Genomic DNA, 27,479 nt, shown 5'->3' with positions numbered 1-27,479 from the left:
AAACCTTCCATACAGCATAGTGGTATGAATTCCAAGAGAATGAAATTGTTCACAACAAGATAATCCTTTAGCAGCAGAGAGTATAGATTTTATTTTATTTTTTCCTGAAACTGAGCTGAAAAATAATATTTCTGAACTGAAACCTTGCTGGCTTTTGTTTCAGCACAGAACAAACGGCTTACATCTCCATGATATAGTAACATTTTCTCTTTGAGAGAGAGAGAGGAGTATGCAGCTTACAATAAGAAAAAATGGTAAAAATATATTTAAAATTAAATAAAATTGCATTTTCCATTGTAATTTATGGACTAGCCTGACTTCTGAGGAGCCCACCAACTTGTTTGTCTGTCACTTATTCTTTTGGAAACTGCTTCCTGCAGAATGTTTTAAAATAATAAATTTTAACTCTGAAAAATTCAAATTGCATTAAAGTTTTCATTAAATCCTCATAAAATCGTCTTTAGAAGATTGCCAGTGCCATCATTTCAGCTTGGAATAGCCAAAATCAGCAGTTGTTTCTGATGGGTGCCATGTAATTTATTTTCTTCAATTATAAAATTCTGGGTATTCTCATTTTTATAACTTGAGAGAAATTCAATTAAAAGTCTTTCTTCTTTCCTAAATATAAAAATAAAACATTTAAGAGCACAGAGGAAATGCAGTCCTGAGCCCTCTTGCTCAGGGATGAGGTATACGTTTTATATATTTTTTAATATTCTCAGCATGAAATAACTGGAGTCATTTAAAGATGTTGATTGGAGAAATACTGCTATTTCTGAAATACATCTTCTTTGGCAACTTCCTTCACAAAATAAAAATAACGTAAGAAGCCAACAGCATTCCACCAGATGTCATGGAAGAAGGCACAGCCTTACAGTGTTCCCCCTTATCCTGCTCTTGCTGCTCATAAGCCAGTGATGGCTCCTCATTTCTCTGCACCCTTCTGAAGAGGGATATCAATCTAAAGGCTCTCCTGAGAGGTCCTCAGAGAGGTTGGGGAGTTCTTGGATTTAAGATGGAAGAATTAAAGTAGATTGATTTTATTTATATATATATATATATACACATATATTTTTTTTAAGGATGCAAGAGTATCTGCTCTCACTTTTTTTTTTCTTAGCAGAGTAGCTGAATTTACTTGTAGTCCAGTCACTTGCAGTAAAAGTCAAGTTCTTTGCCTAGTTCTTTATCTTGTTTTAAAGCCAATTGTTTTCTTCTGCCAGCTTGTAATTGCACTGAAAGGTGAATGTCTGTGAGTGTGAAAGAAGCTTTTCTATCATTATGTCTAATGGCTGTTCTGCTCTGCTGGTGATTATTCAACTACCTCTGATGTTTGCTGCTCTTGGCGGCAGTTACCAGAAGACTTGCAGCAGTTCGGGGTTTATTTCCTACATGTCTTTCACAGAATCATATGTTTTCTGTTCCAGCAAAATATCAACATCTTAATGCAATTTACTCCTTTGATTAATGGAAGAGGTAAATCCACCCATTTTTCTCACTTACACTCATTTTATTCAATAAGCTACAGTTGTACATATTTAAGAATATTTGAATTGATAACACATTTACTTTTTAATCCCGGTGTGGAAAATAAAGCATTTTTATCTAATTAGTCTCACTTTTTCCTACTACCTGCTACAGGAAAAAGCGGTATTAGGGGAAAAGAATTTTGCAATAATCAAATATATTTGGCAAAGTGATATTTTGTTTCTGTGCAGTTGCTGTGACCCATCGTGAGGCAACTGGATTTTGCCTGCCACAAGTAAGAGGTCTGCCATTGCAGAATTTAAAGGATGACGCTGTCTTTGTGAGTCCTGAGGCAGTGCCCAAAACACCACCGTCCACTTCAGAGACCAAAATTCACATTCCCTAACTAGTCCATTTTTAAAGTCCATTTAAAAAAGTAGTCTTTTCCTGCAAAGACAGTATAATTAAATGATTCCTTAGTAAATGTGACACTGGCCAAAACTAGGCCTGGTATTTATGGAGGCACTGCCACAGAAACAGGTGGAGAAATTCTTATGTATAGAATATACATTTGATCCTATCAATACTGATGGAAAGTATGAGACTGCTTTTTACCTGACTTCTTGACATCCTAAATACTTGAATTAGAATCTTCAGCTGCGAGGGGGACTCACCCCCCACCTTCGGTTTTAGCAGACACTTTTACACTTAAAGGAGTTTAATTTCTTTGAGCCTTAAAGATAAAGTGTTTTGCCTGAATTTTGAGCAGGAAGAACTGTCTCTTACTGAATAAGTAATGACTCAATACATCTTAATCAGAGCATATGTCCTTCAGAGACTCAAGGTCTTGTGAAATTTAACCTGCAGCCCATTTGTAATGTCTGTTTGACAAAGTTCAGCATTCATTTGGTACAATCAAAAATGCAGACTCATTTTGTCAACCCTTATGTCAGACCCTTATGCATTCTCTGAAGGACAGAAACTTACCAGACCAGATTTCTTTCTTGTCTGGTTAAAACAGGTATCAAATGTATAATTTCTCAAAGCTGTTACACTCCTTATTTACTACATCTTTTCTTGTAAAAAGTCTATTAATAATCTATTTCTGTACCCTGTCACTGCTCATCAAGGGGAATGGTTTTGGTACTGTTTTGTTATATACTTTACACGGAGCTCGGTATCTTTGACCCCAGTTTTCCGTGACATTAGAAATACTTGTTCAAGTGCAATCTCTACTGCAAAGTTTTTAAAAGACAATTGTTGAAAGACAACTCAATTTTCAACATTTAATTTGTTCCACCTCATGAACTTCACTTTTCTTCTCTAAGAAGTCAATCTGTTAATTAGTTCAACTGCCCATTCTTATTCAATGAAAAATAATTAATCCTCCGAAAACATTTCTTCACAACATTCTATCAGAAACTATCCATCATTACAGAGTGTTTTGCTAGTGTTTTGCAGAAGACTTCAACATACCATGGATGTGGTCACCAGCGCCTTCTGAATCCAAAGTGCTGCAGCAGAAACTGAGAACTCAGCAGCCCAAAACCTTCTCTGAAAAAAACAGCCATTTCTGTAGAGCAAACAAAAAGACAGGCACTTCATCAGGAAAGACACAGATTTGCTTCTGGATGAACTTCATTATGCTGTAAAATGTTCCTAAGGACTGACTCTGTGGGTATGAGCAAGAGGCTCAAAAAAACAAATTGGGCCATGCAAATGAATGATCTGTCACTCACCCTCCCTCGGTTTTAGTGCAGCTTGTGGGCCTCACATGGGGTTTGCTGAGATTTAAGGTTCTGGTAACATCGAGCAGATTTTTTTGTAAAGGCTGGAAAATTTCATGCAATCATTAACCACCTCTTGCTGCTTGGCATGCTGAAATAATAAGGGTAATTGAATAACACACTTTTGGGTGTAAGCTAATTGCCTGCAGGGCTCTCAAAGGATGTTTCTTCCCTGTACACCACCTAGAATAATTGGGTAGGTAATAGGCATTATGGGAGCCTTCTACCTTCCTCAAGAATATCAGTGCAGAAAGCAAAATGTCAGGTTAGATGAACAAATGTTTTAATCTGCTATGGCAAGTCCTCTGCTCCTGTAGTGCTGTGGTGAGCAAGCAGTTGGACTGCAGGATATGCACCTGCCATTATGTAATGACGTCCTGGGCAACCTGGGTCTTTATTTTTAACCTGAAATGCCAGCAAAAGCCCCCAAAATCTCAGAATGCTCATCTCTATGGCAACCTCCATGCAAAGTATTGTTCAGTTGTGAGTTAATATGTATTTATGCTTAAATGAGAACCAGGAGTGACTATTCCTGGTTTTACAAGCACACCATCCCCTGAATCCCTTTAATCTTCTCTGCATGCTTCTGAATGTCAGGTAATGGAGAGGCACAGTGTGAGCTCAATTAGTTTAAAATCTTATCAGTGTAATTGGGCAGGATGAGCTGTATTAGCTTGCCAAATAGGACTCAACACTTTGAAGTTATTTACTCAATTTTATATTATTCCAAATGCAATTAATTGCATAACCATTAGTAACTAACATTAATTAATTAATGGGGTTTCAACATAATTGCATGTGATAGACATCACCAAATGAGTCCACCGAGATGGCTGGAAGGAAGGGGATTGCTGCCATGAATACCAACTCTCTCCAGCAGAATCACCCAAAAATCATGTTCACAGATGATTAAAAAAATGGCCAATGCTAAAGACGACTCTAGAGCATGTAGTGCCCCCCATATGGCCTCAGCATGACAATGCTGTGTGTTATTAAATCAGAATAACCTTGCTGAAAACAGAACTCTTGAGAGTTTCTCTCTGCAAGAATGACCTAACTACTTTTCTCTGCATTAAACAAACAGCATTTCATTGACTGCAACAAATTTCTGCCCCTTTGAACTATTTTTTTTCACTAGGTAAACGTTCTTTGCTACAATTTCAGCTAATTGGGGCTGAAATCCTTCAGTGTTTTATGGCATTTGCTTTGGGGATTACTTGCCAAGGACCCTGCCCATACCTGTCAGCACGTCACTGCTCTGTTGCCTCTCATTCACCCCGAGAGCAGCCTCCGGGGGAGAAAACTGAGCACATCGGAGGTATGTTGTGGGCTGCCATGCTTGCTGCCCTGTTTTTCTGCAGAGAACAATGGGGAAGCTGCACACAGTCACATCACTGACCATGCAGCATTGAACAAAAGTCCCAAAATACTGCTGCTGCTAAGCTACTAGCAGTGCCATCGTAGCAGCTGGAGCCCCTGAACATCTGTGCTCATGTGGTCCTGAACCACCTTATTCCCCAGGCAGACTGGGATGATCCTGACCCATTTGCTGATGTGCCTGTCGTGCATTAACAGGGTACTGCTGTTATGATCAACACTTTCAGCAGTAAGCATGAATTTGACAGTCGTGACTTGGGCTATCTAGGGAGCCTGGGTTTTGGCGGGATGAGTATGTGGGTTGGGAAACAATGGTACCCACTGATAATATACAAGGAGTACCTCTGAGACTCAGAAAGCGTCTCCTACCTAAGGAAATTCAGAATCAGTTAGAAATTAATGGGTATTTATCAAAATACTAGCTCCAGGGTGGGATAGGTAGACAGGATACCCTCCACACAATACCTATAATACAAACAGGCTGAAAACAGGTAGGGGAAGAGATGAAGTGAGATGTTAATACGTTCAGAAATTTTTATTAGTAGTTGTTCATTTTTAGCTACACTTTTATCTAAAGGTTCCCCGCTGTTTCTATTGCATTCTGCCTTGCTTCTGTCTTTCACTGTGGGCCACTGTTGTTACACACAATTAAACACATTTCCTGCTTGTGCTCCTGAGACTGTGGCAGCTGTACTTCAACAGAGGGTGAGGACAGACCAGATGGATAGAAGGTGAAAAGCTGTCAGTCCTTTGGGATGGAAGATGCCACTGAAATGCAAACAGAACCTATAGTTTATAAGAAAAATAATGTCCCGACAGTCTGATGAAAGACTAACTCAAAAACCCCCTAGTCCTTCCAAAATTAAGATCTGGGAAGACTGATAGGTATGCATTGTCAGACACTTCATCATTTTTATCCTTCTATAGCTTTGTGTGTGTAAGAAACCATACCAATATAATCCGAATGAGCAAAGTCACCTTCCTTGGAGCTCAGTTTCATTTTGACCAAACAGTAGAAATGAAAATGAAAATTCCACTTTAAAAACATTTAAAAAAAAAAAAGACATCCTCTCTAAGGTGGAAAAAAAAGTCTTCAACAGCCCCACAAGGAAAACTCTTTAAAACTGTCACATACATCCTTAAAAGTGAAGCCCGGAAAGTCAGGCTGCTCAAAACCTTATGGGGGTTCTCCATATTTTTTTCTCAAAGACCAACAGAATCTGCAGTGTATCAAAAATACAACAAATGCATAGCAAGGGAACACTTGAGAACAGACGGAGAGAGGGGTAACAGCTGAAGTCAAGTTAATTTGGGAGGCACTTTAAGAGAAACGTACTGGAAGCATGTGAAGGCTGTTACAGCAGTTCTTCTGGGACTGCCAGTTCATTAGTAAGTAATGAAAGAAGGTGCTGATGTGTTGATCAACATTTAAATCCGTAATATTTTTGGGAAAGCATTGCTATCAGCTGTATCTTTTACTTCTTTCTTTGTATACCGCATCTTTTTCACATGCGTGCATTTGTATTTCTTACAGGCCAGATGCTGCAGAAAACAGTGCTAAGTCCCAGGATGTCAGTGAAACTTTCCGCCTACACTACAAAGCAGGGTACGATCCTGTTTTCTTGTGTTAATCTTTGTGATCGTCTTTTCCTGACCAAATTAACCACCTGCATCAGGGTGTGAACACCCCAGTCCCAGCAGTAAGCAGTGCTGCATCTAGCTGGTTCAAGCTGTGACAAAACCAATGAGCAGGGCGAATGTCTGCTCCACTCATGAATTCACAGCTCTACCCTTTGTGATTAGACTGCAGCAAAGATTTCCAGTCAGCCAGCTTGACAGTCTTCTACTAATTGACCATGAAATAATACAGATAAAGGGCGGTTTGTCCAGGAATGACCAAATCAAGCGTGGCAAATATTGGCTGAAACAGTATTTCAGATTTTCAGGGTTTGCCTGTATTTTTCCATAAACACCTGATACATACTCAGCATTTGCATTCTCAGCATCCCCGCATGCTTTACAGACACACCATCCAGTTGCAGCAGTGAAAGGAACTTGTTGCATCGGCTGCTCTACAGAGAACTGAAAATTTTGTCCCTGCACAAAACCATACAAAGAAATCTGAGTTTCCACAGGTACTAATTTTTTACCCAGTTTTGGAGAGACAAAAGAAACAAATCCTATGTCACTGAGGTCAGTGTCCTGAAATCTGCAGGGACAGAGAATGAATGAAGATGGAGGAAACCAAGCCACTTGGTGCTACAAGGTGCCCTGGGGCCACAGAGCCCTGTCCCAGCTCTGCCCTGCCATGCACAGTTGAGGCAAAAGCCTTTTCAGGTGGGCATTGCAAGAACCTGTCCTTTCCACAGCAAAGGGTTTTCCCCGCAAAATACTACCTGGGCATCTGGCCTCCCTTTTCAAGATCCCCCATACGGAATAATCACAGAAATGGGGTGAGATATGAGGAAAACTGTAGGAAAGTCTCATCCATCCTTCCCCTTCATATTAGATGTTGTGATGTGAAATATTATGATAGGAGAATGCATTATTCTATCAGGAATATCTCAGGGGAGAAATTAGAAGAGAAAATAGCTGAATTTAAGAAAATCTGCCAGTCACAAAATGGCTACTTGCAGGGTAAACAGCTGCTTTTTGCCAAATGCAAAAGCATTATCATATACTATAAAAGACCAAGCCCACGGCAAAGTCGTATTGTAAACATCGCAGAACTTGATATTTAAAACAGGATCTTCATTTGTGTATTTCTGGCAAATACCATATATCATGCATATTTTTCAGTCAGTGAGACACAGAACACAATAAAAAAATCTGAAACAGCATTTTGTGCTTGGAACTGTACATAGGCAGCAGGCTTTGGTGCATATGTGGGCGACTGAGTCTTTTATTGGGATGCCACAAACACAAAGATCTGTAAAGCCAGAGCCTTTTATTTCTACCTTCTTGGTGCTGCTGGGAACACTTTGACAAAGTTGCCAACCCACACAAGCCCAAGAGTGTTTGCATATTTTCTTCTCCTGGTGCGCTTTGCCTCACTTTCTATGACTTTCATTACATTTTCAAGCTGGTTTCTCCATTTCTGCAAAATTAAATAGCGAGTTTCATTGCAATATCCCAAATACATTTTGTGACAACTCTCACAAACTTACTCATATAAGGGAGTTCACATTATTTGTTTAAACCTTAATCTGCCTCTATATTTGTGCCAGGCCATAACAGCTGCCATTTCTATAAACTCCCCCTAATGCCAGCCCCTGCTGACCGGTGCAGCAACACACCATGGTGAGTAATGGGCTCTCTGCACTGACTTGGCTCTATTTTTCTCCCCTTCCTTCTCTCTGAGGGCAAGACATGCACCATGCAAGGAGTCAGGACCACCGGTCAGGACCAAAAATCTGTGGCAGCAGGCATTCAGTAGCTTAGGCCTGGGATATTTAAAGATCATTTACAGCGCTGAGGTGAGGGGTCGGTCTCTGTTGTGAGGCTGTCATCAAATCTGCTCATGAAGGCATTTTCCACCAGGAGAGTGTGGCCTGTCTGTGCAGGACAGAGATTGCAATGAACTCCCTCAACTGAAAAAACATCCCTCACCGTGACATCCACTGTCAGGTTTTCCCTGTTTTTCAGTGATGTGTTTCCTGAGGGACTTCAGCCCAGTTCAGGATTCCCCAGCTGTGGCACCAGCTGTTTGAAGGTGGTAGATGAAGAGTGTGGGGATGGTTGTAAAGGCACTTGTCTTTCTCTTTTCTCTTTACTTTGTGTCTTTCCCCAGAGCTATCAGTTCTGGAAATCTACCAGTAAACTGGTGTTGTCAATGACTGTCCTGCCACTAAAGGTATAGCTTTCTCCTTTAAATTTTTACTTAAATGATTTGGTTATTTGGTGGAAAGAAGAAAAAGACATCAAGAAAAACAAATTCTTCACATTATAAACTCGTAATATTTCTCCATTCTGAACTATAGCTTTTGCTGGCTGTTTTTGAGTATCTTGTATGGAGGACTAAGAAGAAGAAGAGAGGAGACATTTCCTATTTGGTGAGGCAACACCCCATCTTCCCTCTCTCTGCTGCAATATATCTTTTCTTCGCCCTGTTTTTCTTCTTTCTAGCAAACGTTTGCAAGCTGTTGAATAAAACACAGGTTGCATGTATACACTTTTTTGTCTGTTATGACAGATGACAGCCCCAGAAGGAGATGAGATCCAAAAGCCCACCTAGGTTCTGGGGAGTCAGTGCTGCCAGCTCTGAGTGCTTGCACACAGTGCATCCATTAGCCACCAGGGACAGGATTTTCAACAATGCTCACACTAGACTGTCTAGGCTTCACAGCACAAATACCACTTGTTGACTTTGAGTTACTTATTATGTGAGCAAATGCCACCATTTCCCTCATTTCTGAAATGCCAGAAGTTGTAGTGATATCTTTTGCATAATGAGATATGCAAAATATATAATATTATGTATAATGTTCTCATGAGAACGCTTGCTTTAGAAAGGAGCATAAAATGCTCCTTTAGAGCTCCTTTTTTTTAATTTTTTTTAATGCTCCTTTTGCTCCTTTAGAAAGGAGCAAATAAAATTTAGAAAGGAGCATAAAATAAAAAAATAATAGAAGGCAAGAAAGAGGAAAAGCACAAGAGAAGTGTTGATGGTGGGATCTAGAAACTAGGTTGAGAAGGAGTCTGGTGTTGCGCTACCTGGTCATCAAGATGTTTTTGACTTGTTAAGGCTCTTTAAAATAAAGTGTCTTTGTGGGCAGTTGAGTGTCTAGGACCACATCCTGATAGATGTTGTCTTGAAACATTTTTGGCTGAAAATTGAATCAAGCCTACACTCTCTTTTTCTAGGTCAATATTTTAAACCCTGGATAATCACAATGAGTGCTACAGCCTCCACACCACCCTGCAAGACAAAGGAGAGGTGTTTACCTGAAGTGCTTCCCCGCTTCCCCACTCCCCCACAACCCCCTCCCAACTCTAGGGGGAGGCATTGGATTTGCCCTCAACCTTTTATTTTCTATTAGATACCTCCAGGTGACTCCTCATTCAACATATAGATGGCATGTGGAGCTGGGACACCTAACACTGTAATAATCTAACTCTATTGGTCACTAAAACTCATTATATTGACTGGGTTTTTAGCTGTTAATTAAAAAAAAGGGTGGGGGGGAAGCTTATTAAGAAAGTTCTTGCTGCATGCTCTGTAGTTAGGATATTACAGTGTCTGCAGGCCACATACCCAGAAATAAAGCTTTGATGAAAGGGATGGGGACTGGGAAAAGGACTTTGGGAAGCTTTAATCAGAGGCATTCTCAGGCACATACGTGAAGATTTTCAGTCTTTTAAGTCACCGTCCTTTACTTCTAGGCCTTTATCTATGCATATACTTATCAGGATTTTTACAAATAAAATAATCCACCAGAATTAGAGTAGTGCAAGTACCAGAGGAGCCACACAGCAATGCTCATGTAATGGTTGCTTTCACTTGGTCGTTTAATCACTCACAAGCCTGCAGGATTTTTGCATCTTCAGGCCTCTGTGGGACTGCCAGCTGAGTGTGCATGCTCACTTTTCTCCTCGTGCTGATTGCCTCTGACTAGGGGCAGTGAACAAATGGAAACTGGAGGTAAGCAGGAGTTAGAAGAATGCAAGGTTTGTGGGAATGGCATGCACACTGTATTTAATGCCTTAATATGCCTGCAGGTTTTTGATGCAGCACGTAACAAACAGGGATAGAGGGAAAAAGGTTGTCTTTAAGAAAACAGGTTTAGAAGTGCCTTTTAAATGTCTAAACCCAAACAAAGGCTCAGAACAGGGAGTTCCGCTTTAAAACAGAACAAAATTAGTTTAGCTCCACAGCAAGGATGCTGGAGCCCTCATGTTCAGCAAAGCATTTGCAGATGGGCTTGTGTTTAGGCGTGGGCTAAGGTTTTGTTTACTCCCATTGAGCTTCATCAAGCATTTAATATTCTGTTATGTGTGCGCTTAACAGAGCACATGCTTCTCTGGTGGAGAAGATTAATTGCACTCTGTATTCTTCAGTACAAAAACTAAGGGGTATGAAATGATCCTCAAAACAAAATAATGCGGCTCTTCCTCCACTGCGCAACAGACTCACACAGTTTCTTGCCAGAGGCCACTGTGAATGCTTGAAGCTTATGCCCATGGGAGGCAGAGCAAGCACTTCAATAAAGATGTATTATAGATTGCTAACAGAGAAAATGCACCAGCTCTAGAAACCCCTTAAACTATAAACAGTCAGAGGCTGAGGGAGCAGCCTCGTGTTTGCTCTGTTCCAGCCCTGCCTTGGGCTTCTACTTGCAGCCACTGTTGGGGTCAGGGTGGGTCCTCAGCATGAACACTACAGCATAGTCACTCTGTAAGTGGATTGCTCTGAGCAGGTATGGCCTATGGGAGAGCAATATAATAATAATAGTAATAATAATAATAATAACAATAATAAATATTAATAATAATAATAAATGTTAATAATAGATATTAATAATATTATTAATAATATTAATAATATTTTAGGAATACAGAAGCCAAGGTTAAGTCTCCAATCCTGTTTCCAGGATATCCCAGAGATGCAACTTACGTTTTTGAGCTGATAAAACAAGGTAGCTATAGGGATGACCACAGAAATCAGAAAAGTATTGCTATTCTGACAAGCCACCAGGAGATACCAAGTACAAAGTAAAGCAAACTCAAGCTGTGGGTGATCAGTTCTTGTTGACTGTTCTCACATAGCCATCCACTTCCCTGTAGAAGCTCCACCAAACAGAGTTTCTTCAACTTCTGCCACTTTACCAGGAGGGATATGGAAGAAAGGAAGTAGAAGACTAGAAGAGTAAATTTGTACAAATGAAAATCATGTTCATTCATAACACAACAGAAATATAGCTAAAAATTGCAGGCTTACCCCAAGATGCTGCAGAGCTTATCTGTGCTTCCAGCCGTGGTGTATCTGACCTGTGCAGATTTATTCTGTCCATTTGCAGCCCTGAAAACTCCAATCTTTGATAGGTTTTCTCTTAATTTAATTTCTTTTTCAGATAGGCATGTGGCACATGAACATGGATGCTTAGACAGCTCTGCTGTTGTGCACTGCAGAGTTTTTGGATATTGTGTTAAAAACGAAGTGGGAGAGGTTCCAACACCTATTATCACTCATTCCCTTGACAAATGAAGTGATTTCACTTCACCACCTCGCACAGCTTGCTTGAATCACAGAGTCATGCAGTAAGCAAGTGTCTTTACCCTTTTCTAAGAGCTGATGACTCACAGCATGTGCTGGGGGCATTTTGGTTACAGCAATCCACCAATTTAGAACTCATCTCATCAAAAACCCAGGTAGAGTATGCAGAAAAGCACTTGGGCACCAAGTGTAAAATTTTCAACGTGAAATCCCCAGGACTATTCTTGTACTCAAATTTCCACAAGTGGCAAGTGGTTTGTTAGGTCACTTTCTATCTAAAGGAGGTGTCCCTTGAGTGGAGCATTTCAGTCCATGGGAGGGAAATTGTTTTCCCTCCTGTCTTGTCATAGAAAAGCAGATCAGTGGCAGGATAAACATTCTGGTAGCTACTGCTTTCTCACTAATGTTCATTTTCAAGGGTGGTGTTGTGGTTTGTTTTTTTTTTTGTTTGGTTGGTTTTGTTTGTTTGTTTGTTTTTTCTATCACAAATTTTAACACCATGAACTTTGGGTATTTACAGCAGCACAAAAGCATAGCAGTTTCAGCAACAGTTTCAAACCTGGCTAATTTTCTTATTTTCTGTGCTATCCAAGCATGTGTTTTAGCCTAGAATATGAGACAGCAGAGAAGTAAAAGAAGATAACTGCACATTCTAAGCTCAGTAATGCTCCAATAAACAAGGATGTTCATCGAAAGCACAGAAATTACCTTAAATATATATAATTTATAAAATTTCTGGTAAGATGCTTCAGGTTTTTTTTTTTGGTTTTGTTTTTTCTTTAATCTGGATGCCACTGGAAGACACACTGAAATTATTGCTACTCAGGAATGTAAAATAAGAACCATGTTCACAGCTAAAATAATGTTATAGATTTCAGTTCCATAAGCAGAAATGCACAAATGGCATAACTCAGCATTTTCTGAAGTGTACTCAAGTCATGTTCCCAGCAATCAAGAGAGACCTAATCAAATTTTTTCCTCTCAGAAATAATGATCTTGGCAGATTTTGTTGAATAGTTTGCCAGGCTTTGCTATTCCGGTGGATATCATTGTGCTTTTATTGCTCATTGGGTGTTGCGATGTATTTGTGTCTCACTGAGCTCTGTCTAATCTCAACAGTTCACTTTGTTCTTCAGTTCACATATTTTCCCACTCCTGCTTCTAAATCTTTCTCTGGTGTTCTAGTACATACCTTGTTCTCACCTTGAGAAAAATTTTCTAGTCCTTTGCATGAACCTTACTGCAAAATAATGCATATGCTTTACCATTTAGAAAGGGTGGAAGACATCAAATACTCAAAGCAGCATTTTCCAGTTTGGTTGCCTACAGTGGTGACCATGCAGGCACCTGCACAGCCATTGTGGATGGAGGCACTGAGAACAGCAGTAGTCCCATACAATTACTGATAGTGGACTGAGGTTAAGTATCCTTCATGTCATTGTCAGACACCAAATAACTCAAATAAAGAGAGTTGAAATTATTTCATCCATTTCACCGGTAGTGTCAGAGTGTGTGCAGGACTTGTCTCTTGTTTCTCCAGTCCAACCTTCTCCTGGCTGGATCATGCTGGTACACCTTAGTCCTGCAAGACGATTTTTAGCTCCCACCTTTGAGTGCCTCAGACACCCACAGAGCAGTCTTCCTCTAAATTTGCTCAGCTCAGCCAAACTTGTCAGCTGTCTGAATGATGGCATTTAACGATCAACTAATGGGTGTCAGGGCCACTGCCACTCACTTTTAAAATTTCCCATCATGGTGCTCTGGCTTCAAGCACAGGTTCTGCAAGGCAGAATACCTCTAAGAGGCTGTTCTGTTTCAGCAGGATGCATGCATGCCAAGAGAAAGACTCCATCCCTTTGTCTACACCTCCATCTGCAGCTATCATTTAAACACATTTTAAGGTGTGCCCTTCCCTTTAGTTCTTCTAAAGAATAGCCTCATTGATCCTGTTTCAGAACAACACATCTCCATGGAAGGGATTTGTTTGACTGCCAAACCACACTGCATCAGCAACCACTTTTGTGCTCATAAAGCTCCACCTGCTTAAGTGCACTCCATCAGTTGGTTGCCCAAGGGAGGGTGTAAAATAGGTCTGTGTTCTTGAGAAATTACTCTTCTACATTTCTTTCTCTATACCGCTAACTATTGTAACTGTATTTTAAGTCTAAATATTTTGGTAGCATCCCTTTAACAGGTTAACAAATTTTAAATACCAGCTATACTTCTATCCAACATATTGATCATGTTTTCAAGTGAATCGTGGTGTTTGCTATCCCACTCCAAATACTTTTCCCTTTGACATTAGACACAATTATACTATATATTTATGTATTTTTCCCCTTCTCCAAATACAATCCTTACATTAATTTAACCTCTATGTTTATGTATTTTATTGAATTTTTGGAGATTAGATTCATTTTCAGCATTTGATTTGTTGCAGTGACTTTGGGCTGGCTGCCCAACTTATGGCTGCTACTCTTGGATGATAGCCTGACTGTTGAATATTTCCCTGCTGAAACTGCATTAGCACAAAACAAATTTTGTTATAATGACATTAAGTAAAGACCACAGAAACCTGCCCAGCATTAGAAGTTTTTTCTTGGCATCTGCTCTATGCTTTTTCCTCACATCATCTAAATCAAGAATGAGGTATCATTTAATATTTTACCAGCACATAAATAAACAGGCCTTCTAATTTCCTTGATGTAAATATAAAAACATCAGCATGGAAATAATTACCAAATCACAGACATTATCCTGCAATCTTTACAAATTCAATCTTCCAAACCGGACAACATGTTTAAGTGCAAAAAGTTTGAATTACATAGGGCTAGGGCTCACAATGTCACCATGCTTATTTTACAGGGCATAACTGTTCTTATTTCCTTATCCCCAGACAAGCTTTGATACTTATAAAAGGGTTTTTTAAATGCTCGTTATTTATCTTTACAAATACTGTAATTTTTAGTCAAGACTCCTAGTCAAGACAGAGATGAATCATCTTGAGGTGAAAGTGTGGAGCAAGAAAATACGTATCTAACTGAGAATAAATACCCTATAGGTTCAATGTGATCAAAGCTGAAGGGCCAACAACATGTATTTGGTTGATTATATCACAACTATGCAATTATGCTAATATACGGTAATGTCACTGCTCGTGAAAAAATTGCTTTCCTTTGTTAATTTAGGAAGAAGATCAGTTATGAATTAATATAGTTTGGTTTCGTTGGTGATGTCATTGTTGTGTCACGGAGCAACAGGAAAAGGGTTAATTCTTTGACTTCTACTGTTCAAAAGGCTGCTCCCTCAGAGCTGCCCCTTTTCCTTTAAGCTATATAAATGTGGATAATAAACATTTTTTCCAGCAGAATTTGTTTAAAGAAATAACTGCAGAGGTGCTGATTTAACACTGAGTATGCAAACAGCTGGACAGCTGGAGTTGGAGAAAGCCATCTATATTCTACCCTCTGTTCCATTAATCCAATTCAATTTTTGCTAAGGGCAGCCTGATGTTCATTATCCTTCAGGAAGTTAGGGCTTGCTTGCCAAATATATGCTTTTGTGGTAGTTATTATGCTTCCAAATATTTCTTCACAGCCTCCCAGTGTATTTATTTAAATGGATTATATTAATATATATATATATTTAACACTACAATTGATATGAAACCTCTCACTGCAAATTAATGATGAAGAATGAAAGAAGAGGTGAGATAATAAAGTTGTGGCAAATTTATTTGATGACTTTCAGTCAAACTCTTTTTCTCAGCTGCAGACCAGGAAAGTCAATGTGTTAAACTATAAATTTGAACTCAGAAAGAGTTGACCTTGGCACATACAGAGTTGCCTAGCATTTTCTTGTGTGTTGAACATTCTTGTTTTAAATAGGGGGTATATTACCTGCTCCTGCACAACATACAGCCTAGACTTTTCTATTATCTTTGCTCAGGAGGTCTTGGTTGGCAGTTCAAATCCTAATTCTACCCCAGAGCAGAGAGTTTTGCATATGTTTTTGTGCAGTACACCCAACTCAGTTAACAGTTGTAAGACTTTTCAGTTACTCCAAAGCACAACCTGGTACAAAGACAGCAGTCCTGGCCTCATCCAGAGCTCCCCTGTGCTTGACAGTGTACGAACAGACAGGGAAGACTTGCAACCTAAGCACCTAGAGCAGATAAGTGCCAAAAGGAACAAAGTTCGAAGTGTGCAATAACCCATAAGGAGGAAGGGAGAAAAGAAGGTATTTAGCAGCCCTGCCAGCCAACCCAGCCTCCACCACCGGACTGCATTGCCTACCTAATATCTCATACAAGACATCCCCATTAGTCACCTTCTGATGTCAAGAGGTAAAAAACTCATGAAACCAGACCACTCAAATCCCAACCCATCCTTTGAGGGGCTTTGTTTGTTACAAAATTGCTCGTAAGAGCTACCTGTGCATAGCTTCGTCGTCTGCACAGCCCTGGCTAAGCCTAATAATGCATTGAGGTATCCTAAGTACCCTGAAACATAAATAGTCTCATCCCATGTAGCAAACTCCACTTCTTCAATTTCACAAAGATAAAAAATCTGCTGGAACAGGTCAGAGAATACTTTCATACCAGCTGTATTTTCCCCAAACAACGTTTTCCAATGATGAGTTACCAAAATATTTATACTTGGTTCCCATTATTGTCTATGTATGTATGTGTTTGGCTTCCTGGGTGCACTGTAAAATAACTTTTTTTTTTTGTTTGTGATTCCTTCTATAGGAGTTGTTCTTGTCCAAGCATCACAGCACTTTAATGACCAACCTAGTGAAGAAGTATACAAGGATAGTATCAGAGCTGTCCTCATCCTTACATCCAAATTGCATAAGGAGGCTAGTATGTGGAAACAGCTAATGATCCAGTCAGCAAAAGAACATATTACAGATTGCAATTCTAACAGATAAGCTCTAGATGCAGCTCTATCATGTAATTATATAGTTGGAGAAGTTGAGTATTTTTATATGATTGCTTTTTCTGTTGCTGTAGCCTCTTGCAACAATCTCTTTACCATTTAAATTGCTGGTGGCTTTCAGCAGACAGAACTTTGAATGTTACCCGACAGGGTGGTCTTCAATAAGAAAAGCAGGAAGGTGGCAATGAGAAAAAAAAATAAGTAAGCTACAAATAGGTACAAAGGGACTGCAAGCCATGAGAACTCTTTGCATTCATTGTTAACATGATGTTGGCAAGTCGTTTTCATGTTTTTCATCAGCTAATGCAATCTGTATATGATATTGCCCCCCAAGAGTTTAGCAGACAAGGAAGCTGAAATGACAATAAACAATTAATTAATGACCCCTTGCTAGGCCTTCCTTGAATGTATGGCTTCTGTATAATTTGAATTTTTACTCTTCAAGAGATGAAGCACAAGTCTGCTTCCACTGCCAACAAAATCAGCATTAGGGAATAGCCAACACAGCATGGTTATACCTCTTCAGCCATATACTCACTTCTTTGTGCCATGTTATGGACTGTACAGTCCCAAGAGCACTAAAAAAGAAATATAATCAGCTGTGAAACAAATAAAATGTCAGGAGCAAAACCACAAGTGCTGGTCCCAACGTACATTACAAGTTGCATCTAATGAAAAGGACTGTCTGTCAGGGAGGCTTTGAAACACATTTTAAGCTTGGGGTTTCAAACATATTTCAAAAGAACTGTAAAAATTAAGTGAGTTCTAGTTTCTACTTCTCGTACCATCCTCCTGTTCTCAGTGCTTGATTTGGAGGGGCAGACAGCAGCAGCAGCACCCAAAACAACCTAGGAGCAGCACCTATGCACCCCTTCTGCTATCTCATCAGGCTGCAGAGCAACCCTGGTCTCTGAAGGTACCAGAGGTGCCTTATCACCCACACATCTTTGCTGGGCTCTGCTTTTTGAGATTTCCTTCTCAACAGTCCATCAAAACTGACTCAGCATAGCAAACAAGCAATGGATCATAACCATTCAAGTGGCTGGTCCCACCTCCATATAGAAATATCAGCCATGGCCCTTCTTGCTATTTATGAAATTGGGAGCCAAAGACACAGGACAAAACGAACTTCTGGAATTGTCAGCATGTTGTTATTTAATAGTGAACTTTTGTCATCCACTTTCTAAACAGGCAGTGTTATTTCAAAGCAAAAAAAAAAAAAAGTAATGATCAAAATCACATATATAGAATAACTTAAATAAACATTTTTTTTTCCTTTTGAAAATGATATAAATACAGGGTAAACAAAACATTGTATTATGCTGGACATTATTCATTAACGGTTCATATCTAAACAGGCAATGTTATTTCAAAGCAAAACAAAAACAACAAAAACAACAAAACACAAATTAATTCAAGATCAAAACCACACACTTAGAATAACTTAAATTGCCATCTTCCTTTTGAAGATAATTAAAGATAAATAAAACATATTGCATTATGCTGGACTTTCTCCATAAACAATTCAAATCCAATAGTTTTTCCATTAAGTATTCAAATAATCAAAACATATCAGCTAAACTACTCCGGCACTGACTGGTTCTTTAGAGGAATATGATGGCTGGCTGAAAAGTAAAGAGATTTTACTGAACTTATAGAAATGAAATTCATATGTTGATGCATCGTTAATCCTCTGTTCCTTAGGGAATGCTTTCTCTCCCTTGATCTCTCTTGGACATAACCTACAGCAAATTGATTTTACCTGAGCAGGGCTGGAAGCTATTGGTACCACTTCTTAGTTTATCTAAGGCACTGAGCAGCTCTGGAAAACATTAGGAATCATCCACAGAGCCAACACTAGCCTGACCTAGACCACATTCCTGAGTAAACTGCCCAAAGACTTTTTCTTTGCTCCTATAGAGGAACACACTTGCCCCATTCGCCCCAGAGACAGCCCACCATCATCTTCCACAGGCTGAAAAGATTTCTTCCACATTAAGAGATTTTTGCTGTAGAGAAGAAATCCATCTAGGTCAACAACACAGAGGCTGTACTACCAGTCATATGCAGAGGCTCATCAAGTAGTTCCTACACGTTCTGCTTTAGGCTAGTGGTCACTATGTCACTAATTGACATAGCACCCAGAGATCCCACTTCACAGCACTGCATGTACCAGAAGAGCAAAACGTACCTGTGACTTACAGAGCTCACAGACTAGGATAACGTAATAAATAGCAGTTCTTCTCTGCAACACAATAAGACTCTATTAAGTGGAGCTGTTTCCTCTCTTCGTGTCACATTGTAGCTTAACCTCAATGTCATAAAAGAACATAGCTGTAACTCATAATATTTAACATTGACTGGATAGGCAAAGAAAGCAAAATTTAGTTCACTGCATTAGCTATCAGTTTTTGTTTAAGAAACTCAGATGGAAAATCAGTTTCCTTCTGGTCTTTCTCGTTAATACCATTCTTCTAAAAATTACTAGAAAACATTTCAATAATGTACACTCTAAAATAACTGAGCAACTTTGACTATCAGCCCCATCAAAACTTGAACATGAAGTCAGTCGATCTTTGTATCTGTTTTTCTGAGAATTCCTTCCCTTTCTTCTCACTAAAATACTGCCAACACTAATTATTTTATGTCTTACCTTATTTAGTGTCTACCCTAAGAACCTAGGAACCTTGCTTAAGTTCCTGTAGGCAAGTAATTAAAACAGAATCTTAGTTTCCCTTTGCAGAGCTTCTAGGTCTTGTATTTGCAGCTAAAGGCCTGAAAACATGAATCGCATCAACTTAAAGAAGGCAAATAAAAACACTCAAAGGCACTTTTTAACAAAATTTTCAAGCTGTTATGACAAGTGTATAATCTGATGAGGAGAGGCAGGAATTTGACTCATGATTTCTAAATCCTTGGGGTTCACATGCAAGGATTCCTCTTCACCTTCCTTTTCCTCTTCCGCTTTTCTACTCTTGCACTTTGCATGAGGAACGAAGAGGTCCAAATTTCTGGTAGAAATCATCTTCAGCACGAATCAGGGCTTCCTCGTCTATGTAGACAGCTGGTCTCCGGGAAGCCAAGAAGTACTGCACCTTCCGTAGGTTCCATCCCATTACATACTTCAGCCAGCCACTGACAGCAGCTGTAGACCTGCCAACGCCAGCGTTGCAGTGAACATAGACAGTGTGTCCATTCTCCAGCAGCCCATGCAATAGGCAGACAGCTTGTGGCAACATCTGTATTCTTCCTAGGGATAAAAACAAGGCACAGTCACAAGTATTTGAGAAAGTTATGTTCATGGTTGAGATTTTTTCTGTATAGCCTGATTCACTGTGAGTTACAAGGGCAAACCTGATGTATTTATTTTTTTCTTTCAAATGACCTTCTACTTTAACCTTCATTTCTTCTTGCAACGTAGATTTGGATCACACAAAATCTGTAAAGTGCTCCAAGTCTTCTCTAAATACACATTCTGATTAACACTGGATGTGTGTAGCATATTCATTTTCACAGGGCCTGAGATAAGGCAGCAAATTACATCAAGCAGCACATCTTATATATCATTGAAGTTACCAAGCCAAAAATAAAATATTTTTTACCACCAGTTTGTGTATCTACCTACATACTGCTGCTTTCCAAACCCTTGTAATGAAGACCATAATGCCAATAGTAAGGGAGGGAGGGAGAACAAAAAATCATTTTGCTGTACTACTTAACACTCTTATGATATAATCATGTACTAAGGATATGTTAAAAAAATGCAAAACAGCCTTTCTGACTCCCTTGGGAGTCAGAATACCATATTTCTTGATAATACCGTATTTCCTCATACCTCTCCCTACTACTCTGCAAATTGAAGCTGCAAACATCAAAATGTAACTTTTCCTCATGGCACAGATGAGCATTGACATTAAGTCCTTTCAAATCCCTGTCTTAAGGTCTCCTGTCCTCCCTGATATCCTGTTACAGATATGACAGCTCCCTATTAGTGGCAGTGGAACTTCACTCTATTGAAAACACTCTGCTCAGCTGGTAGGCTACTCTCTCAAAAACATGCACACTTCCTAAACTACTAGCTAAAACCAAGATTTTGGACTGAGCATTCTAATGCAGAAATTAAATATATTATGTTATGACACAATGCACCATGGGTGTTCTAAATAATGAATAATTAATAATTATATAAATCACATGATCATAGAATGTCCTGAGCTGGAAGGGACCCACAAGTATCATCGAGTCCAACTCCTGGCTCCACATAGGATCACCCAAAAATAAGACCATGTGTCTGAGAGCATTGTCTACACACTTCTTGAACTCAGTCCAGCAGGTTTGGTACTGTGTCCACTGCCCTGAGGAGCCTGTTCCACTGCCTGACCACCCTCTCAGTGAAGAACTTTTTCCTGACACCCAACCTGAACCTCCCCTGTCACAGCTCCATGCCATTTCCTCGGTTCCTACTGCTGGTCACTACAGAAAACAGATCAGCACCTGCCCCATCACTCCCCTCGTGAGGAAGCTGTAGGCAGCCATGAGGCCTACCCTCAGCCTCCCCTTTTCTGTGTTGAACAAACCAAGGGACCTCAGCCACTCCTTATACACCTCCTCTAGATCCTTCACCATCTTCATAGCCTTACCTTGGACACACTCTAATAGTTCGTGTTCTTCCTACATTGTGGTGCCCAAAACTGCACACAGTGCTCGAGGTGAGGCTGCACCAGTGTAGTGTAGGGTGGGACAGTCACTTCCCTCAACCAGCTAGTAATGCCATGCTTGATGCATCCCAGAATATGGTTGGCCCTTTTGGCTGCCAGGGCACACTGTTGACTCCTACACATTTTGCCATCAACCAGAAGCCTCAGATTCCTTTCCAAGGGGCTGCTCTCCAGCCTCTCATCCCCTAGGCTGTATGTACAGCCAGGGCTGCCCCATCCCAGGTGCAGAATCCAGCATTTGTTCTTGTTAAACTTCATATGGTTGGTGATTGCCCAGCCCTCTAATTTGTTAAGATCTTTCTGCAAAGCCTCTCTACCTTCAACAGAGTCAACAGGTCCTCCCATTTAGTGTAATCTCTAAACTTAGTATACCTTCAAGTCCTGCATCCAAGTCACTTATGAAAACTTTAAAGAGAACTGGCCCAGTTCACATCTGGCAAGTCAAAGTCACCCATAAAGACAAGGGTGGATGATCTAGAGGTATCTCTTAGTTCTTAGTATCTAAAGAACAATTCATTGGTGTCATCATCCTGGCTGGGTGGCTGATAGTAGACTACCATAACGACATCCACATTATTTGCTTGTCTCTTAATCCTTACCCAGAGACTTTCAACCCTGTCATTACCAGCTCCATACAGCCCAGCCCCTCCATTACATGCAGCAGCACCCCCCTGCCTCATGTGCCCTGCTTGCCCCTTCCGAAGAGCCTGTAATTGTCATAACAAACCATTCACAAGACTCTTCTTCCCATCAGGTTTCACTTATGCCAATGATGTCATATATCTGGGACAGAGCCAAGGCTTCTAGCTTCCCTTGCTTGTTCCTCATGCTGTGTGTATTTGTGTAGAAACTTTTCAAATGTGCTTCATTGTACCCAGCACCTCATGGAGCTCACCAAAGGATATCACTAGCATCCAGTCCCTCAAATTTTGTCATGTTGTCTCATGGCTTATCACTGGAAAGCCCGGTTTTATCCCTTTCCCCCTTTAAATCTAGTTTAAAGCTCTATCAATCAGCCCTGCTAACTCCTGCACAAAAATCCTTCTTCCTCTCTGAGAAAGGTGCAACCCATCAGGTGCCAGCTGGCCTGGTGCTGTGTAGAACATCCCACAATCAATTATCCCAAAATTCTGCTGATGATCTTAGCCTCAGAGCCACAATTTGAACAGCTAGGTCTTCCTATTCTTTTCAATATCATTTCCTGCTACTGGAAGGATAGCAGAACACACTACTTGTGCCCCCGATCCTTTAATCAATTGCCCCAAGGCCCTGAAGGCCCTCTTGTTTGCCCTTGGACTTCTCTTTGCTATTTCATCGGTGCCAACATGAAAAACCAATAATGGATAATAATTATAGGGCTGTACCAGGCTAGTGAGCTTTCTAGTAACATCTCTTACCCGGGCCCCAGGGAGGTAGCAGACTTCCCTATGTGTTGAGTGCAGTCAGCATATCAGGCCCCCCTGTTCCCCTCTGAAGGGAGTAACCATTGACACCAATCCTTCTTTTTTTCATGATGGAGGTTGCGATACAGAGGGTAGGCTGACTTGCTTAGGTGACCCCTCTAACCTGAACAGACCTTCGTCCACATCATTTGCCTGCCCATCAAATGCCAGAGCCTCACACCTGTTGTGTAAGGGCACCTAAGAAGGAGAGGTAGGCAGGGAGGGGATTCACCTGCTGGCCGAAGCAGAAACCTGCTTCCATTCCCTGCTGCCCCTTAGGTCCCCTCCTGCCTGGTGGAAAGAGGGTAGGGGATCCTTTGTTTCTTGTGTTGGAGAGCACAATTTCACCAGTCGATCTCCTCCCCTGACTCCCTGATGCTCCTCAGCCTGCCCACCTCCTCCCAGAGCTCTGTCACCAGGCTGAGCCATTCTTCTACCTGGGTGTACCTCCCACAGGTGTACTCACTGCTGCCATCAGACACTGACAGAAAACTCGGGCACACCCTGCAGCCTGAGACCTGCGTGGCCGCATATTCCCTTGGGTGCTCTGTCTGGGTAGCTGTGTTGGTTGGTTCCTGTGGCTGGAGAGGCCACAAGGGACACAGAGGACACAACTTTCTGTTGGGTGGATGCCATGACTGGAGCTCCTCACAAGCAGGTTGCAGCTGCCATGGTGGCCGCCATTACTCTTGGCCCTGCCAGGTCTCTGCGCTCCCCTGGGCCTTCCCCAGCTCAGGAAACCTGCCTGTGCGCTGTGAACCCCTGCTCCACTGCAGAACATGCCTGTACCAGAGCTGGTGGTCTTGTCAAGAAATGACTGTGTAAAGATTATCAGGCTGGGATACACTATAGAGAAAGATAAATGATTTGCTAGGGGAAGGGAGCAGCTGAGCTGGACATGCAGCACTGCCTCTCCGTTTTTAACCAGCAAGGATGGCAAGTTGTCCTGCTGTGCAAGCTTGCAGTCTTCCACCTACACAGCACATTTTCATTATACAGGCTGAATTCAAGCTGAAAGCAACAACAGCCAAGCAGTTATCAATGTTGGCTGGCTTTAAACTCAATTACACATATACTGCAGATACGAAGTACTTTAGATGAGCTCTCCACCTACCAGAAAATACGAATAAAACTAAAAATGCACATTGGGCTCTAGCTATATTTTCACACAAAATTTACACAGGGAAAAAAAAAAAAAAAAAAAAAGAGCAGCCATGAAAGCAACAGATTAGTAACTAAGAGATTTTGTTACTATTAAGTTAGCTGCAAGATTGGTCTGAGCATTACCTTCAGTGCTCATATCCGGAGTTGGCATCCAGACATAGGCAAGACCTTCCTCTTTGTATAGTCTCATGAGTATTTCAGGGCTCATGGGTTCTGGGTAGCGGTTGCAGCCCCAGGAATTCTGAACAATGTCCCACTCAGTCTGGAAGTTCATCACCGCTGTAACACCCAGCTCGTGTTTTAGCTTGACAGTCACATGCTCCAGCTGCCGAGGGCAACTTCCTAGCCAGATGTTTGGCAGAATTCTAGCATGGAGAAGACATTGAAGTAGGTTTGATTAAAATATCTAAATGCAGAAACTGCCAAATTAAGTGGTGTTCCAGCTCAAAACCTGCTTTGCATCATCGCATGAATACTCTTAAGTACAACATTTCCATGTCATACAGTAAGCAATTTCCTAATTTATTACTGTTTAGTTTGTAATGTTTGATGCTGGGGATCAAGCTTCTAACCTACCACAAAGAGCCAGAGAGTCTAAGAAAAAAATTAGAGCATAATTAGTAGCACAGGTCTCCAAGGCATCCATCATTAAGCCTACAGAGGAAACTTATTAACATCACAGATTAAGAATAAGAAAACTCTGAAGATTTGTGCAATTTACACAAAAGAAAAAGACCCAGAAGATTCACATGATCCAAATCAGAATTACGCTAGTAAAAATTCAAAAGCATAGGACTCTTCCAGCTTTGTAGCTGCTGGTATAATGAGGACAGTAGACAGGGAGAAAAACAAACACACACACACACACAAAAGAACAACTTTAACCACCCTTCCGTGAGAAAATTCAAAGATGAATTAGTAATTTTCTTCTCATTTTCCTCTTCACTTGTGGAGTCTAGTGGAAACCAAATGCAGAATTACAGTACATGTCTAGCTTCCCTCAGGGCTTGAAGAACAAGAAATTTTGTCAAGACAACTCAAGAGATACGTGTAGGTCATATAAACATCTGTATTTCTGATAATTCTCCAAATCAAACTTCAAGACTTCTATGGTTTCCCCATTAATAATAATCATAAAATTATCCCATGTCTCAACAGATTTTTATATAAACTGAATATTAAGAGCCTTGTTTTCAATGGAGATATTTAATCTACACAGAATTAAATTGATGTTATCTAAAATGGATTTGAATCTATTTTGAACATATAATCCATAAACTACACTAAATACACCCACAGTAGAGCATCCAATCTTGCAAACTTTATTAGCTGCAAAAAAAATGCATGCAAGCTACAACAAAAGCAAGATCCTCAAAAATAAAATATCTACCATACATTTCTTATACTTTTTTTTCCCAATTTTAATCTCAGGGACACATAGGAAAACTTTTATTCTTACTGAGGAACAGTTACTCATATAAACAGACCTTAATCAGGTAGCTATTTCCATTTGATAAGACTACAACAGAAATAAGTACTAAATAGCATTTAGCTAAGCTCTGCAATTGGTAATGCTTAAATTCTGCAATGTTACTACTGAAAGACTGTGAAAACCAGAAATTCACTCTAGGAAACACATTTTAGTATTATTGTTTCCTGTATTTCAGCTGCATCCACAGTGAGCAGCCTACCAGCTACCCAAACACAGCCATCGGCCCCAGCAGCCCCTACTCCAGTGTGATAAAGAACTTGATGTCAGGATAGAGTGACTGAGTCCCAACTTTCTGGATCACAGACGATGAATGATAACCCTAGAATTTAGACAAATATAGCAAATAACCATTTCAACTGTGCTGCATAAAAGAAAAAAATGGCAATATCATTAATGCCTTGTGACAATACGAGGATAGTCTTTTAAGAACAAGAACGTTAGTATCGTTCCATCAAAGGCTTTCCTAGAGACTCATACATATGTAATTCTCTTGATACTTTGGGAAACATCTAATACATCTTATAAGTTACCTTGACAGGAGAGAAAAAGCATGTTTTCTAGCATTTGATTGAATTAGGAGTGACTAAAGCATTCTTGAGACAAATAAAATTCTGGGTAGTACTCTTGCTTACAGATAAAGCAATACCTTACAATTTTCTCCCTAGTGATTACTGAATGGGAAAACATCACAGATGTACTATCTGCAAGACCACTGGGATATAGACCATTTATTTACTTTTTTTTTTTTTTTTTTTTTTGTAGTCCAGCAAGTCTGGTCCATGAGAAAAACTCTTTTATTTAACAATAATAATCACATTTACTGAGCAACTGATGGTTTACCAAGTTTTTTATCACTGTATTTCCCTGCAATTAGCCAGATCAGTGGTAATATTCAGAAAATGACCACAACAACAATTGATATTTCCCTCTATTTGGGCAAACAACTCTTGTGTACTAGTCTTCTGATCACATCCTACAGTTTGGCTTTTGACAGGATAAAGATACAGCATTGATCTTGGTCTTCAAGCTCCTTACTTACCAATGACTCTAAAGTCTTGGTCTTGCTGGACGTAGCTTTACTGCTCTTTTTCTGGAAAACAGTCCCTGCAAAGAACAGGAGTGCACAGCTGCTGTATTGGCCAGTTTATATAAAAGTTCTGGGATAATCCTACTGTACAGTACTTGTATTTCTATTTGGCTTTGTCTGGTTCATACCTTGACTTTGTCTTACATGAGAAGGAAAGAAGGAAAAGGTCTGTGCAAATGCAAGCACAGCAACTGATAAAGAGTTTAGCAGCTATATTTCATATAAGGACTTTTGATAGCCCTCCTGAGGGCTTGATTGTGCTAAGGACCAGCAAACACACCTATTAAAAACACGAAAGTGCTAATTTCATTTTTACATCTCTTACATGAGTAATAGGTTTTTAGTTTTCTTTTTGCAGTATGGCCTTGCTTCTGTAAACTGCTTCTGTGCTTCAGTAGGTAACTAGATTTTAGCAATGAGAGTACCCGGCATGGGAAAGAGACCTCTGTTATTTTTTCTCCTCAACTGTCATGTAATACTGCTTTGAATTGCCTAGAAGCTGCTGCTTTCCAGCTCACATGCGGCTGTTTTCCAGCAGTAGATTAAGTGAAACCTACATACAGTTAAAACAAAACAAACAAAAAAAAACATTTAGGGATTATGTCTGTTTGGTAAACCTATAATCTTTCTATAATCTTTTCAGCCATTAACCCTTTTTATATTCCCCAAATATCACAACAGGATCATGTTTTAACAAAATTTTACTTAGAATTCTGTTTTAATATTAAAATGACACTTTGTTAGTGTATTGTTAACTTATGTTACTAAGGATAGTATACCATGGTTGGTCTC

General features: G+C 40.1%; 1 protein-coding gene across 3 annotated transcripts in view; it reads right to left on the bottom strand.

Annotated features, from left to right (window-relative positions):
* Positions 1 to 17,915: 17,915 nt before the first annotated feature.
* The window catches only part of EPM2A (EPM2A glucan phosphatase, laforin), a 55,471-nt gene continuing 45,907 nt past the window's right edge, over positions 17,916 to 27,479 (bottom strand). Inside the window, exons 3-4 of one of the 3 annotated variants that reach the window (XM_035538302.2) lie at positions 24,232 to 24,473; positions 17,916 to 20,034 (exon numbers count right to left, since the gene is read on the bottom strand). In XM_035538302.2, coding sequence (XP_035394195.1) covers positions 19,754 to 20,034; positions 24,232 to 24,473 — 523 coding nt within the window. In that variant the 3' untranslated portion in view covers positions 17,916 to 19,753. The remainder of the gene's footprint in view (positions 20,035 to 24,231; positions 24,474 to 27,479) is intronic. The other 2 variants (XM_035538304.2, XM_035538303.2) reach the window with 2 other exon arrangements.

The sequence above is a fragment of the Cygnus atratus genome, chromosome 3 (genome assembly GCF_013377495.2).
Source record: "Cygnus atratus isolate AKBS03 ecotype Queensland, Australia chromosome 3, CAtr_DNAZoo_HiC_assembly, whole genome shotgun sequence".
In the NCBI taxonomy this organism is placed as follows: Eukaryota; Metazoa; Chordata; class Aves; order Anseriformes; family Anatidae; genus Cygnus; species Cygnus atratus.
Note: the sequence above shows the minus strand (reverse complement) of the source record. Positions and strands in the feature narration are given on the sequence as shown.